This window comes from Eptesicus fuscus, chromosome 17 (genome assembly GCF_027574615.1).
Source record: "Eptesicus fuscus isolate TK198812 chromosome 17, DD_ASM_mEF_20220401, whole genome shotgun sequence".
In the NCBI taxonomy this organism is placed as follows: Eukaryota; Metazoa; Chordata; class Mammalia; order Chiroptera; family Vespertilionidae; genus Eptesicus; species Eptesicus fuscus.
This window is the reverse complement of record NC_072489.1, coordinates 6,657,410-6,673,396: the sequence shown is the minus strand read 5'-3', so window position 1 is coordinate 6,673,396 and position 15,987 is coordinate 6,657,410. Positions and strand designations below refer to the sequence as shown.

The 15,987-nt window shown below is 46.3% G+C and overlaps 1 protein-coding gene across 2 annotated transcripts in view; it reads right to left on the bottom strand.

Annotated features, from left to right (window-relative positions):
- The window catches only part of CXCL12 (C-X-C motif chemokine ligand 12), an 85,238-nt gene that overhangs the window by 50,826 nt on the left and 18,425 nt on the right, over positions 1-15,987 (bottom strand). The window contains exon 4 of one of the 2 annotated variants that reach the window (XM_054728802.1): positions 3,711-3,747. The exons of the other annotated variant lie outside the window; for it this stretch is intronic. Coding sequence (XP_054584777.1) covers positions 3,738-3,747 — 10 coding nt within the window. The 3' untranslated portion in view covers positions 3,711-3,737. Of the gene's footprint in view, positions 1-3,710; positions 3,748-15,987 lie in introns of those variants that run through there. 2 annotated transcript variants of the gene reach the window in all.

Here is a 15,987-nt window from a genome sequence, read left to right as displayed (position 1 = left end):
GCATGGGCAGGCACAGGCTGGGAACCAGGGAACCCAGGGAACAGCATGGCACTCCACCCAAAGAGGCATGAGGAGATGTTTAAATGAGAAACCAAGATGATAACCCCACTGGTCTTCATATCACCTGGATAATGCAACCTTTTTAAATTTTTTGTGGATTTTTTGTTGATGTTATTTTAAAATTTATCTTTATTGTTGAAAGTCTTACATATATCCCCCTTTTTCCTACCATTGACACCCTCTCACCCCCAGGCCTTCACTGCACTATTGTCTGTGTCCATGGGTTAGGCATATCCTATATAATAAAAGGCTAATATGCAAATAGACCAAATGGCGGAATAACCAGTCATTATAATGTGCACTGACCACCAGGGGTCAGACGCTCAATGCAGTCTTAAGGAGCAGCAGTGGGCCTGGCTTCTGGCTGGTGAGCACAGTGGCAGTGGCAGGAGCCTCTTCCACCTCCACAGCAGTGCTAAGGACCCCTCGGGGGATGTCTGACTGCCAGCTTAGGCCTGGTTCCCTAAGAACATCCCCCGAGGTGTCCCAGACTGCAAGAGGGTACAGGCCAGGCTGAGGGACCCCTCCCCCGCAGTGCACAAATGTCATGCACCGGGCCTCTAGTATGCATATAAGATCTTTGGTTAATCTCTTCCCACTCACTACCCTCCTCCACCTTCCCTCTGAGATTCCACAGTCTGTTCCATGCTTCTATGTCTCTGGATCTATTTTTGCTCATCAGTTTATTTTGTTCATTAGATTCCACATGGGAGTGAGGTCATATGGTACTTGTCTTTCTCTGACTGGCTCATTTCCCTTAGCATAACACTCTCCAGGTCCCTCCATGCTGTCTCAAAGGGTAAGAGATCCTTCTTTTTTACTGCTGCATAGTATTCTATGTTGTAAATGTTATTATACAGCTTTTTAAAAGAAACATTTGTCATTGATTTTTAGAGAGAAAGTAAGAGAGAGAGAAAAAAACATCAATGTGAAAGTGAAGCATCACTCTGCTGTCTCAGGCAGGTCCCCTGCCAGGAATGAACCGGCAACCTTTGGTGCAGAGGATGATGCCCAACCAACTGAGCCACACTGGCCGGGGTGGATAATGCAGCTTTACTACCAGGTTTGCTGAGATCAGTGAGTAGAAGGTATGGCTGACCAAACTCAGCTCCTTTCATGAGAGGACTTCACAACAATCAAGTCTGGGAGAAATGTCCTGGACCCCCTGGGAGAAGGGAGCTCCCTACACCAGAGTGAAGGAGTGCAGGTGGAGGGGCGACTGCGGATTAGGGTCCACTCTCCAGAAGCTATGCCACTTCCACTCCTGAGGTCTGGGGTTCTCTTACCTCATGGCCTCGGGACAGTACAAGGTCAATGCCTGTGCACCATGCAAAACTTTCAACAAGGCCGAATGCCTGAGGGCCGAGCACAGGCTCTCTCTCGCCCTGCAGTCCTGGACTGAAGCACCTGTTAGCCAGGCACTGCTTAGGTCTCACCCAGACCTGCTCAGCCAGAAGCCCCGGGGGTGTAGCCAAGAAATCTGTGTCCTGAGAAGCCCTTGGACAATGCTGATCATCTCTCAAGTTTGAAAACCATTGGTCCAGAGCAGTGACTTCCCACAGTGAGATTAGCTGCAGAACAAAAAATGCTGCCAACGATGCCACCCCAGACCCTGATTTCATCAGTGACAGCCTGGAGATCGGACCCTGGAGAGCAGCTCAGGCTAGGAACCCCGCCCAGGCCCCACCAGGAGCACCGTGCCTCTGGACTTGGCTTTCACCCCTCTGCTTTCTGTGTTTCTTTCCCTAAATCCACTTTTTAGATTTGCTTTCTTCTCTTTTCTTTTATCTACTCACTGAAAAGAGTTAGAGCAATAGTCTCCTTTCTAAACATTCGCAGAAAAAGTGTTCAACAGGATAGATACTTGTGAGCAAGTCCTTCGGGGTTTTCCCACGTAGATTAAAATAGTATATTCCATTTTTTCTTAATGCTTCCATCTGTAGTCCTGGGAAGTTATGGTGTTCTGTATTAAACTTGCTAAACAACATTGTTTTTATTTTTTAAGCATATTTTTATTGATTTCAGAGAGGAAGGGAAAGGGGGAAAGAGAGATAGAAACATCAATGATGAGAGGGAGTCTTTGATCGGCTGCCTCCTGCACGCCCCAGACTGGGGATCAAGCCCACAACCTGGGCATGTGCCCTTGACTGGAATCAAACCCAGAACCCTCAGTCTGCAGGCTGATGCTCTATCCACTGAGCCAAACCAGTTAGAGCAACAACATTGTTTGTAATAGAATAAATATGTTAGTTTATGTAAATATAACATATTGACATATATTGCAAATGTAACCACATGGAAGTGCTTAGAGAAATATTAGCTTTCCCTATTATTCGAATTATGATCATTTGACCAAGGCGAAATCCTCAGGGCATATGGCAACAGCATCAAAAACCAGGCACCACTTTGTGAATAGTTAGCATGTGTCAGACTTGCTGCCTTCCGTCTTGGAATGGTAAGTCAGGCTTTGACCAAAGAGAAGGCAGTCAATCTTGGACTTGACTGTGTGATTGGAGAGACTTCCCGAGAGGGGACACTGAAGATTGGCTAGCTGTGCTCAGAGGGTATCCTGTCAGGAGCAGCTGGGATGTGGAGGGATGAAACTGTCTGCTCTCGGGGCTCGAAGCCAGTGGGAGGACGGGCCACAGACACAGCAAAGGAATGAAGGCGGCGCAGAGGACTGTGCTCGTGAAGGAAGTGGGAGGGAGCAGGAGGGTGATCAGAGAGGCGTCTGGGTGGACAGGAGGGTGCAGCTGAAAGGGAAGAGGAGTCCTGGGAAGGAGGTGTAGGAAGAGGCCTTGGGCAAAGGGAAGGGCATTTGAGGACCCTGGGGGAGGCAGGAGGCAAACAGTATGACTGAGGATGGAGAGGGGAAGTGGGACGGAGCGGGGAGCCATGGGAAGTCCTTAGAGGGTTTCAAATAACGGAATGGTGTGATCTAGACAGAACCTTTTTATTGAGCGCCTACTGTGACCATACTTTATTGGCAGGAAAGGGAGCAAGAAGCAGGGTGAGGCTGCTCTTTCTGCTCCAGAGTCTCAGACCTTGCCACCTACGAGGTCCTTTTTAATCTTTTAAGAGGAAAGAAATTGATAGCATCCCACATTCTAAAGAATTCTAGACCATTAAAGGCTCTCCTCACATTGTTTAAAATGGAATGTTTAGTATTATTTTATAATTTCTATTGTCCACCCATTTCAACCTAGCTTGTGTTTTTCCTGTAGACGCTCCTCAAATCTCTGCACATCGCTTCTCACCACGGATGCAGGTGACCTCTGCTGGCCATGCCCTAGGGGTCAGGAAGCGTCTGTGTTCTGTCTCTGGAGCTGGGAGGGCAAGGGGCTGGGAACCGCCTCTCATTTCACTGGGCATCGGGGCATGACCAGGCGATGGCAGGTCAAGGCCGGAGACGCCCCCGAAGGCTGGTGGCAGTGGCCTCTGGCTCATCCAGCGTTTGGGTTTGGCGGGGTCTCTGACATGGAGTTTCTCATAAGTGTCATTAGTTCCTGTCACAGCGCCGGTCCCAAAGCCCACACCTGCTGAAGATGCCTTTTTCTGTATTGTGCCACTGTGACACTGAACAGTGTGAACACGTAAACAAAAACAAGGGGGCGGGAGCATTTCAGTGCCGCCACCTCACGAGTTTGTTCCATTTTGATTGACTGCTGTGAAGCGGCTCATGGTGTCCTGGGGAAGAGGAGAGGGAAGTCTTATTTCTAAGCTGCATAAACATTTGTGTATTGCCCTCTAAGCAACCTCTAGATGGAACCATCCTAAAGGTTGGGGGGACCCCTGGTAAGGGCTCTGACTGTCTTATTTTACTTGGAAAGCGTTTTTTTGGGGGGAGAACATCTCTGGCTGCTCGGAGCAGAATCTCTGTCTTGGCTGCACTGGGGACCCTGGCAGCTCAGCGGTGGATGAATTTGCTGAAACTGGAGCAATTGGGAGTGAAGGATGGAAGTTGGGAATTTAATCTCCCAAGAACACTATGTTCAACACCATGGAGATCTGTAGTTTGTGAATCATCAGCAAAATTAAAAAATGGTGAAACCCAGATGAAAGACTTTCAGTTCGCAGATAAAGGAGCAAAAACGGATTTCAAACCACGTTCTTGGCAGCCGACTCGCGATGGCGTGCGCTGTGCCAGACCTCACAGGGATGGCGGCTCTGAGGAGGGCGGGCGGCCCGGCCCTTCCCAAGCTGCAGGGCAGGGAGCGCAGTGGGCAGCGGTTACGTAACCCCGGGCGTTTGTTTAAATATTCAGTTCAGCAAGTAATTAAATGTTCTCGCAATAAGTTAGTGGTGGCGCAGGATGGAGACTTAGGAGCTGGAACTTACATGAATCTGGCAGAGCTGGCGACTCGCGCTGACAGACCCAGGGCCAAGGGGAACAGGGCCCAGGTTCATTAATTAAGACATGGGTTTGATGACAAATGAAGGACATAGGAGGCAGCGCTGAGAACCGAGAGGCAGACCTGCAGGTTTTGAGGGGCACAGCCAAGCAGAGAACCCGGCTTAGCACTGCCCTCTCTGGCGCTCAGATCAGCTTTCCAACCAAACCCCGCGGAGGCGGGAGGACGGGTCCAGTTCTCCCCTGATCCCCAAGGCCTGGGAAGCCCCTGGCATCCTCCCTGCTGTGCCGGGGGATGAAGCGCTGTATCTAGAGCAGCCAGCCCCGAGTCTGCACCTAACCAGCTCTTGGGGACCTGAGCTGGCATCATTTTTATCTGTGTTCCCCCCATTACTCTATGGGCCTCTGCTCTGGCTCCCGCCTCCCTGCTCTGGCTCCCGCCTCCCTGCTGACTGGTCGGGGCAGGATCTGAGCTTCCCTTCTGTCAACTCCAGAATGCACTTCCTTCGCCCAGCCTCCTGAGCCCATGCTGCTCATGACCGGTGTGTCTGTCAACACTGTCTGCACATGCAGGAGACACTTCCACTTGGCTCCTGTGTCGCCTGTCCCCGTGGAGCATGAGTCCTGTCACTCTGGGTGCAGGGCAGGCCCCAGGAGGTGGAAACGTGTCCAGTGCCCTTCAGGCTCCAAGTCCCTCCCCCAGGTCATCACAGCCCCTCCCTCCCCAGCACCCCTCCTGCATCTCCACATGGCTCTCTGCGTGGCTCCACTGAACCGCACAGGAAGGAGGACCACCTGCTGACACAGGGGGCTCAGTGAAAACACAGGCGCAGGTGCTGCCACTTGTATGTGCATGGTTTGGGAAAGGGCTGTAACCTGACTGTTCTCTCATTAGTACAACAGGAACGCAGCTCCCAGCAGGGAGCACAGGGCATCGGCTGGTGTAGCTGTGCCTGGCTATGGAAGGATGCCCTGAACTCGCCTGGTATTCTTACCTGCACCGGGCACAGCCCTGCCCCCACTTTGGGGCCATCCAGGGCCGCCCCATCTCCCACTTTATGACTCCAGATGAGGAACTGCAGACAAGGAGACCAGGGCGTAGGAGGCTTGGAGACCCCCCCGCCCCCCCAGGTCTCAGGTGTGGTCCATGACAGGGTGGGCATTGCGCACAGGCACAGGGATCCTTCGCAAACTGGCTGTCCTTTTCCTGGGCCAGGTTCCCGGGCTCGTATCTGGTAAAATGGGGAACCCGGGGCCAGGCTGGAGACTCGGCTCCAGGTTCCGGTGGAGACGGGCGCTGGGGGCCAGGGGAAGAAGTGGGACTTGGACGCCAGGTGGAGGCTCAGGCTGTCCTGAAGGGAGAGGAGGGGACGGAGCAGGAAAAGGGTGGGAAGGGGCAGAATCCTTTGCCATTTTATTTTATTTTATTTTTTCTATTGATTTTTTTTACAGAGAGGAAGGGAGAGGGATAGAGACTTAGGAATATCGATGAGAGAGGAACATCAATCAGCTGCCTCCTGCACACTCCCTACTGGGGATGTGCCCGCAACCAAGGTACATGCCTTTGACCGGAATCGAACCTGGGACCCTTCAGTCCGCAGGCCGACGCTCTATCCACTGAGCCAAACTGGTTAGGGCTCCTTTGCCATTTTAGCCACGTGCTCTGCATACCTCAGAAATCCATTTATTCTTTGATCAGGTGGCCATTGAATTTATCATTCCAACTAGGGCATTCGGAGAGAGAAAGGGCCTCATGGTCAGTTTCCTGGGAACACAGGCGGACACTGGGACTGCCCGGGGCCCTCGGGGTGCCTGGTTACTGAGTTCTTTAAGGACTTTGAAAAGGTATCAGATATGCCTGCTTGCCCAGGGGCTGATGCCCTCAGTGGGGAATCTTGGGGTTCAAGTCCTCCGCTTTCTGGGACCTCTGGCTCCAAGCCCTTGCCCTTTGCACCTTCCTGGGTGCAAACCCAGCACCCAGGCCCAGGAGGACCAGGCGCGCTGAGGTCAGCAGGGCCCCTGAAGAGGCACCATGGTGGGGGCCTGGCCCTGGCCTGCTGCCAGCGGGGAGCACAGGCCTGGCAGCTACAGAGAAAGTGTCTTGAGGGTGAGCTCTGTTTTGTTTTTCTAGAAAACCACAGCCTTTTTCAGAGAGCGCACAGATGAGCTGCGGGGCAGCCTGTGTGCATTCCGCAGCCGCAGCTGCGCGGCCTGGGTGCTCCCTGCCTTTCGGAGCCGCTGGGCCCCGCCTGAGCCGGGTCAGTGGTGTCTTTCTAACGCAGGTCAGTCAGATGCTCTCCTCTGAGGAACTGAGTTCAATACACTCACATCAGAGCACAGGGCAGGAGGCCCAACAGGGAGCAATGGGAGCCACGGTGTTTTCGTTCTGAAATCTCATCAGTTAATTGTAAAGCCTATAGCGCTTTAAGAATGGACAAATGGCCATTAGATGAATGTTGTGAGTGTAAATGTATCCTGATTAGAGCGTTATTTAAACTCCCCGGACGTCTGGTGTTGTACTCCAACTTCTTCCCTCCTGCTCAGGGAGGGGGTCACAGTCATCCTCGGGTGTTACGTACACCATGCAGCATGCTGTTTCGACCACAATAGACAGTAAAAATTGCACTTAACATTGTAATACACACGCGCACACACACATGAAAATTGTTATTTCTCTTAGTAGGTATGATATATGCACATGTTTTCCATACTATTCTCTACCCTTTTTTCTTTTCTAGTTAACTTCTATTTCACTATTCCACTTTTGGCTGCCTCTGACAGGCTATATGATTTCACAGCCTGAGTTTGCCCACCATTTCCTCTAGATGGACTCTCATTTCAACTCCAGAAATACCCTCGCCATACAGGGCACACTCGGAGCTTACCCTCCTCTGCCTGGGCCACTGCTTTGCAAAGTGCAAGAACTGGTGGCTTGATTCACTGGAGCCAAGCAGCCCAGGGTCAGGTCCGGCCCCCAGACCTTCTGGCTCGGCGGCTCGGAGGCCCCACAGCCGCCTTGGGTCCGCTCTCCGTGTCTGTCACACAGGAGAGGGCTGGGCTCTGGTGGGGTGTTGGGCAGAATGAGACAACCGTGCTGGGGCCCTCGGTGGGTCTGGCAGTCCCAGGCAGCGCTGGAAACACCCCTGGATGCAGAGCGCCTGACCAAGGTGTTTGTTTCCCCTCCTGGGAGCTCTGTCCCGCTGGCTAAGGAAGTGCACAGGGAATGCCCCAGCCTCCTGTTCCCCCTGCCTGAGCCGCGCCAGGCCCGCAGGGACCCTGGCAGGTGCTCTCAGGGACCCTGGCAGGTGCTCTCACTCCGGGCGCCCAGGCCTGGGAACTGCAGGGGTGGCAGGAGGGCTGCCTCCCCCAGCTCAGGAATGTCCAGAACGGTTGCTTCCTCACGGCCAGCAAGCCCATGTGACCTGGGCTGATGGTCCCATGTTCAGGGAAATGCCTGCCAGGAGGCCAGGACCAGGGGCGCCTGGGGCTGCACCTGAGGCCTTCTGGACTGACCAGCCCGCGACAGACCTTCCTGAGATCCGGCCCTTCCCCTCACCCTTCCCAGGGGGCTGGCCATCCCGCCCGGGGCTGGCTGTCAGCAGCAGCCTGTGGACCGAGGCCTTCATCTGGGCAGGACCGTGGGAAAGGTGTGGGGACCCCTAGAAGCCAGGTGGGGACCCTGTGTGGAGCAGGCCTATGCTGCAGTCCCTGCTCTGCCGCTTCCGGTGAGTCATTTGTGGAAGGCACAGCCTTGGTTCCCAGCAGCGGGTCACGTTAACTGCTCTTTTACACTTGGCAGCGTCCCTGTCTGCATTCCTGCTCCTCTAGGGCCCAGGCTGTGTCCCCTGCCCCAAAGGCCTGAGATGACAGCAGAGCTCTCATCCTGGGCAGCTGCACTGGCTGTGGCTGTCCCCCCCCCCCCCCCAGACCCCAGCCCAGGACTGACCACCCTGAGGTCTGCACAGGAAGGATGTGCAGGTCCTTACAGGGGGAGGAGCACTCAGATGATCTCCCTCCTCCTCCCCCCCCCCCAGTTTTACTGAGAAATACTTGATATATATCACCGTATAAGTTTTAGGCATAAAGCATGATGATTTGATTTATATACGTATATTTATTGAAATGACTACCACAATAGGTTCAGCTAACATCATCTTCTCATATAGACACAATAAAGAGAAAAGAAGGAAAAAAAGAAAAGAAGCCCTAGCTGGTTTGGCTCAGTGAATAGAGTGTCAGCCTTCGGACTGAAGGGTCCCAGGTTTGATTCCTGTCAAGGGCACATGCCTGGGTTGCAGGCTCAATCCCCAGTTGGGGGCGTGCAGGAGGCAGTCGATTAAGGATTCTCTCTCATCATTGATGTTTCTATCTCTCTCTTCCTCTATGAAACCAGTAAAAAATATATATTAAAAAAGAAAAGAGGGAAATATAAAGTTCTTGTGAACTCATAGGATTACACTCCTAACAACTTTCCTCTGTGTCATCCTGCAGCGGTAGCCACAGTCATGTTGTGCCTACATCCCTAGGACTTATTTATCTTATACTGGAGTTTGGGCCTTTTGACCACCTTCTTCCAATCTCCCCTCCCCCCAACCTCTGGTAACACAGATTCTGATCTCTTTTTCTATTAATTTGTGTGTTGTTGTTTTTTAACCAATTATAGCTCAATAACATTCCATTATACTTATAGCTATCACAACTTCTTTATTCACCCACTCATTCATGGGTATTTATGTTGTTTCCTTGTCTTGGCTATTGTAAATAATGCTGCTGTGAAATGAGGTGCAGATAATTTTCAAGTTAGCGTTTTCCTTTGAACATATTCCCAGAAGTAGAATTGCTGCCTCATGTGGTAGTTCCATATTTAAGTTTTTGAGGAACCCCTAAATTGCGTTCTGTAGTGGCTGCACCAATTTACATTGCACCAACAGAGCATGAGGGTTCCCTTTCCTCTACACCCTCACCAGCACTTGTTATCGCTTGTCTTTTTGATGATAGCCATTCTAAAAGATGTGATAATATCTTGTGATTTTAATTAGCATTTTCCTAATGATAGGTGATGTTGAGTATCTTTTTGTGAACCTGTTGGCCTTTTGTATATCTTTCTTCTTCTTTTTTTTTTGAGAAATGTCTACTTAGGTTGCCTATTTTTTAATTGGGTTATTTTTATTTATTTATTTTGCTACTGAGTTGTATAAGTTCTTTATATATTTTGGATATATGGTTTGCAAATATGTTTTCTCATTCCATAGGTTGTCTTTTCACGTTGTTGATTTCTTTTGCTGTGCAGAAGCTTTTTAGTTTTATATAGCCCCTCTTGTTTATTTTTTATTTTGTTGCTTGTGCTTTAAGTGTCGGTGTGGCCTTGAGTATGCAAATAAATGCACAACCTTGTGAGGTGAGTATTGGTATCTTTATTTTAGAGATGACCAAGGAAAGGTTCCAAAAAAGCATTACCAAGATCCATATCAGGGAGCTTTAATCTTATGTTTTTTTCTAAGAATTTCATGGTTTTAAGTCTTAAATTTAAGTATTTAAGTCATTTTGAATTAATTTTTATGAATGGTATAAGTTATGGGTCCAGTTTCATTTTTCTACATGTAAATATCCAATTATCCTGGCATCATTTATTGAAAAGACTATCTTTTCTCCATTGAGTATTCTTGGCCTCCTTGTCAAATATTAGTTGGCTGTATATGCTTGGGTTTATTTCTGGGCCTTTAATTCCATTTCATTAATCTATTTGTCTGTTTTCATGTCAGTGCCATACTGTTGTGATGACTGCAGCTTTATAGCATAGGTTGAAATAAAAAGTTTGATGTCTCCTGCTTTGTTCTCCTTTCTCAGGATTTATTTGGCTATTTGGGATCTTTTATGGATTCATATAAATTTAGGAGTGTTTTTTCTACTTCTGTAAAAAAGCATTGGAATCTTGGTAGGGATTGCATCGACTATATAAATGGCTTTTGGTAGCATTGACATTTTAACAATATCCATTCTTCCAGTCCACGAACATGGGATACCTTTCTATTTATTTGTATCTTCAACAATATCATAGCCTTCAGAGTAGAGATCTTTTACCTCCTTAAATTTATTCCTGATTTTATTGTTTTTGGTGTTATTATAAATGGGACAAATTTCTTTATTAGAAAATTCATTATTAGTGTATAAAAACATTCCTGATTTCGTATCCTGCAACTTTACTGAGTAAGCCAATAAATGAATTAATTGGTTAAAACTAACAATTTTTTGGGTGGAGTCTCAGGATTTTCTATATATAAAAGTCATGTCATTTGCAAATAGAGACAATCTTATTTCTTCTTTTCCAATCTTGATAATTTTATTTCTTCTACTTGCCTAATTGCTATAGCTGAGACTTCTAGTACTATGTGGAATAAGAGTGATGTGAGTAGGCTCCTTTGTCTTTTCTGATTTTAGAGGAAAAGCTGTCAGTCTTTCACCATTGAGCATGATGTGGGACAAGTAAGTCTTTAATCTTGGCTCACATGAAAAGAACCATTATCCTTTGTCATGTTCTGGAGACTCCTAGAGGATTCTAGAAAAGGGGCAGTGTGTGTGACCCCTGACATATGAACATTGGAGTAAGATGAATTTGGGTCCAAGTAATGACTTACCAGTGTGACCTTGAGTATGGCAATAAGTGTACAACCTTGTGGGATGAACCTAGCTATTTTTATTTTAGAGATGAGCAAAGAAGGGCTCCAATGTGTTAACATCCTGTTAATTTATTGGGAAATGATTGAAAATATTTCTTTAGTGCCTTCTATGTGCCATTCACAAAGAAAAACTAGTGAGCAAAACAGACTAAGCTCCTTTCTTCCAGCATTTGCTATTAATCCTCTTTGTGGGGAAGCAGTCAACAAACAAGTAGACATGAGAGCTGTGCCAGGGAGGAGAGCAGCAGAATAAGGTGGTTAGGGCATGTCAGCACAGGGGGCTGCTGTACAGGACGGGGAAGTCTACAAAGACTTTTCTAAGAAGATGATGGTGAGTATAGACTAACGCAGTGATGGGCAACCTTTTGAGCTTGGTGTGTCAAACTTCGCCAAAAAACTGAGCATAACTCGGGTAGTGTGTCACTTTGAGGAAAACTCTAAGACCCTAGTCGCAAATGTTTCATCCTCAGGAGCAGCAAATGTTTCATCCTCGGCATGCGGCCGAGTGTCATCAGAAATGGCTACGCGTGTCAGTGCTGACACGCGTGTCATAGGTTCGCCATCACTGGACTAACAGAAGGGAGCAGGTAAACCATGGTTTCTAGGCAGAGACCACCCAGTGCAAAAGACCTCTGCCACGGGTGGGCCTGACCTGTTCAAGGGAGAGGAGGCCAGTGTGGCTGGCACAGAGAAGGGGTGAAGTTAGATAGGTGACAGGGGCCAGGGAGTGTAACTTGTTGGCCACTGGAAGGTCTGAGTAAGGGTTACACTCTTGCTGCTGTGGAGAGGATATCCCAGGACATGACAATGGGCCAGCTCAGGAGCTAGTGCAGAGATTCAAGTGGAAAACTGCTGTGGCTTGGACCAAGATGGTAGCAGTGAGAAGTGACTGGGTTCTGGATATATTTTTAAGATAACTAATTGGGTTTGTTAATGGATAGCTCAGAGCTGTGAGGGAATAAAATAAAGATGGCTATACAGTTTCAACCTGAGCAACCTGAAGGAATGGGATTGTCATTTGCAGAAATGGGGATGAGCAGTTTGGGGGGAAAGTGAAAATTAGGCATTTTATTTTGCATATGATACATTTCAGAGGAGGAGCTGGGTATATCAGCCTGGAGAGATCACTCTGGATTCCTTAGTCTTTATATAGTGTTCAAGGCCAAGGGAGTGAACAAGCCCACTTTGAACTAGAGGAGAATGTCTGAGGATTGACTATTGGATTTCCCCACAGAGCTTAGTGATGGCCTTGACAATGAGCAGTTCTAGTGGAGTGAGAGGTAGGGTCAAATTGTGCTGGAAGTGGGTTCAAGAATGAGAGAGAGAGAGCAGGGGACAATGTGGGCGATTCTTTTGAAAATCTTTGTGTGAAGAGAAGCAGAGAAATGCTGCAGAAGCTGTAGGAGAACATGGAGTAGAAGGATAGAGACTAGATCTTGAAAGGGAAAGTGGATCTTGTTGGAGGCCTGAAAATAAACAACTGTGGCAACCACTGAACAGCTGTGAGCCCCAGAACACCGGTCCCAGGTGGCGCAAATACTTGGACTCAAAGGAGCTCTTCACTCCACCACAGAAAGGAGAGAGAGAACTACATAACCAGACATCGGAGAAGAGAGACCATGGGGAGACAAAGAAACAGCCCACATATGAAAGAAAAGCAGGTATCACCAGAAAAGGAAGTAAACGAATTAGAGGCCAGCAACCTATCAGAGAAAGAATTCAGAGAAATGTGGCTGAAAAGAATGGAAGACAAATTCGACAATATGAGTAAGAACCAAGAGGAAATGAAGAAGAACCAAAAAGAAATGAAAAATGACATCGCTGCTGTAAAGAACTCAATAGAAAGCATCAAGAGTAGACTAGAAGAAGCAGAGGACTGCATCAGTGAGCTAGAAGGCAAGATGGAAAAAAATACCCAAGTAGAGCAGCTTCTAGAAAAAAAAAAATTAAAAAGCAGGAGGAGAGCCTAAGGGAACTTTGGGACAACACAAAACAAAACAACATCCGCATAATATGGGTCCCAGAAGGAAAGGAAACTGAGCAAGGAATAGAAAACCTATTTGAAGAAATAATGACAGAAAACTTCCCTGATATAGGGAAGAAAAAACCCACACAAATCAAAGAAGCTCACAGAGTCCCAAGCAAAATGAACCCCAAAAGACCAACGCCAAAGCACATTATAATTAAATTGGCAAACACCAACGACAAAGTAAGAATCTTAAAAGCGGCCAGAGAGAGACAGAAAGTTACATACAAAGGAACCCCCATCAGACTAGCAACTGACTTCTCAACAGAAACTCATCAGACCAGAAGGGAATGGAATGAAATTACAAAGTCATGCAAAGGAAGGGTCTCAATCCAAGAATACTGTATCCAGCAAGGCTATCAATCAAAATTGAAGGTGAAATCAGGAGCTTCACAGACAAAAAAGGACTAAGGGAATTTATCACCACCAAACCAGCAATGCAAGAAATGCTAAAGGGTCTGCTGTAAAAAAAAAAAAAAAGAAAGAAAAGAAAAGAAAAGAAATAGGAAGCGAAGAAGGAACACAGGGGTATAGAATAAAAATGGCGACAAATAAGTACCTATCAATAATAACTTTAAATGTAAATGGATTAAATGCCCCAATCAAAAGACATAGGGTAACAGATTGGATAAGAAAACAAGACCCATATATCTGCTGTCTACAAGAAACCCACCTCAGAAAAAAAGACTCACACAGACTGAGGGTGAAGGGATGAAAAAAGGTTTTCCAGGCGAATGGAAATGAAAAAAAAGCTGGGGTAGCAATACTTATATCTGACAAATTAGATCTCAAAGTGAAGGACATAATAAGAGATAAGGAAGGCCACTTCATAATACTAAAGGGAGCAATCCAACAGGAAGAAATAACTCTGGTAAACATATATGCACCCAATACAGGAGCACCCAAATACATAAAAAAAACTCCTGGAGGATATCAAGGGAGAGATTAACAGCAATACAATCATAGTAGGAGACTTTAATACCCCAATATCACCATTGGAAAATCCTCTAAAAAAAAAAATCAGCAAAGAAACATCAATCCTAAATGACTCACTAGACCAGATGGAATTAATTGACATCTTCAGAACATTTCACTCCAAAGCCACAGAATATACATTCTTCTCAAGTGCACATGGGTCATTTTCAAAGATAGACCATATGTTGGGACATAGGAAAAGTCTCTCCAAATTCAAGAAGATAGAAATCATATCAAGCATCTTCTCAGATCACAGAGGCATAAAACTGGAAATCAACTACAATAAAAACAATCCAAAGAAATCAAACATATGGAGACTAAACAGCATGCTATTAAACAATGACTGGGTTACCAGAGACATCAAGGAAGAAATAAAAAACATCATAGCAATAAATGACAATGAAAACACAACAATACAAAATCTATGGGACACAGCGAAAGCAGTCTTGAGAGGGAAGTTCATAGCTCTACAAGCCTACTGCAAAAAACAAGAAACAACGGTAATAAATTACCTAACCCTACAACTCAAAGAGTTAGAAAGAGAGCAACAAGAAAAGCCCAGTGTAAGCAGAAGGAAGGAAATAATAAAGACCAGAGCGGAGATAAACGACATAGAGACCAAAGAAACAATATAAAAGATCAACAAAACCAAGAGCTGGTTCTTTGAAAGGATAAACAAGATTGATGAACCTCTAGCCAGGCTCACCAAGAAGCAAAGAGAGAGGACCCAAATAAACAAAATCAGAAATGAAAGAGGTGAAATAACAACAGACCCTGCCAAAATACAAAGGATTGTTTAAAAATACTACTAACAACTCTATTCCAACAAACTGGACAACCTGGAGGAAATGGACATATTCCTAGAAAAATATAACCTTCCAAAACTCAATCAGGAAGAATCTAAACAGCTCAATAGGCGAGTAAGTATGGAAGAAATTGAAGCAGTCATCAAAAAGCTTCCGGCAAACAAAAGCCCGGGGCCAGATGGCTTCACAGGAGAGTTTTACCAAACATTCAAGGAAGAACTAAAACCTATCCTCCTCAGACTATTTCAAAAAATTCAAGAGGAAGGAACACTTCCAAGCTCCTTCTATGAAGCCAGCATCACCCTAATACCAAAACCAGATAAAGACAACACAATGAAAGAGAATTACAGGCCAATATCCCTAATGAACATAGATGCCAAAATCCTCAACAAAATTCTAGCGAATCGGATCCAGCAGTACATCAGAAAGATCATACACCATGACTAAGTAGGATTTATCCTAAGAATACAAGGATGGTACAATATCCGCAAATCAATAAATGTGATACATCACATAAACACACTGAGAGATAAAAATCACATAGTCATATCAATTGATGCAGAAAAAGCATTTGACAAAAACCTTTTCTTGATAAAAACTCTCAACAAGGTGGGAATAGAAGGTTCATACCTCAACATAATAAAAGCTACATATGATAAACCCACAGCAAACATCATACTCAATGGGCAAAAACTAAAAGCATTTCTCCTAAGAACAGGAACAAGACAGGGATGCCCACTCTCACCACTCCTGTTTGACATAGTACTGGAAGTATTAGCCGTTGCAATTAGACAAGAAGAAAAAATAAAAGGCATCCAAATTAGAAAAGAAGAAGTAAAGCTGTCCTTATTTGCAGATGACATGATATTGTACATAAAAAACCCGAAAGACTCCATCAAAAAACTAATAGACTTAATAAATGAATTCGGCAAAGTAGCAGGATACAAAATTAACGCCAAGAAATCTATGGCCTTTCTATACACCAATAGTGAACTTACAGAAAGAGAGACTAAAAAAGCAATCCCATTTACCATCGCACCAAAAAAATTAAGATACCTAGGAATAAACTTAACTAAGGAGGTAAAAGACCTA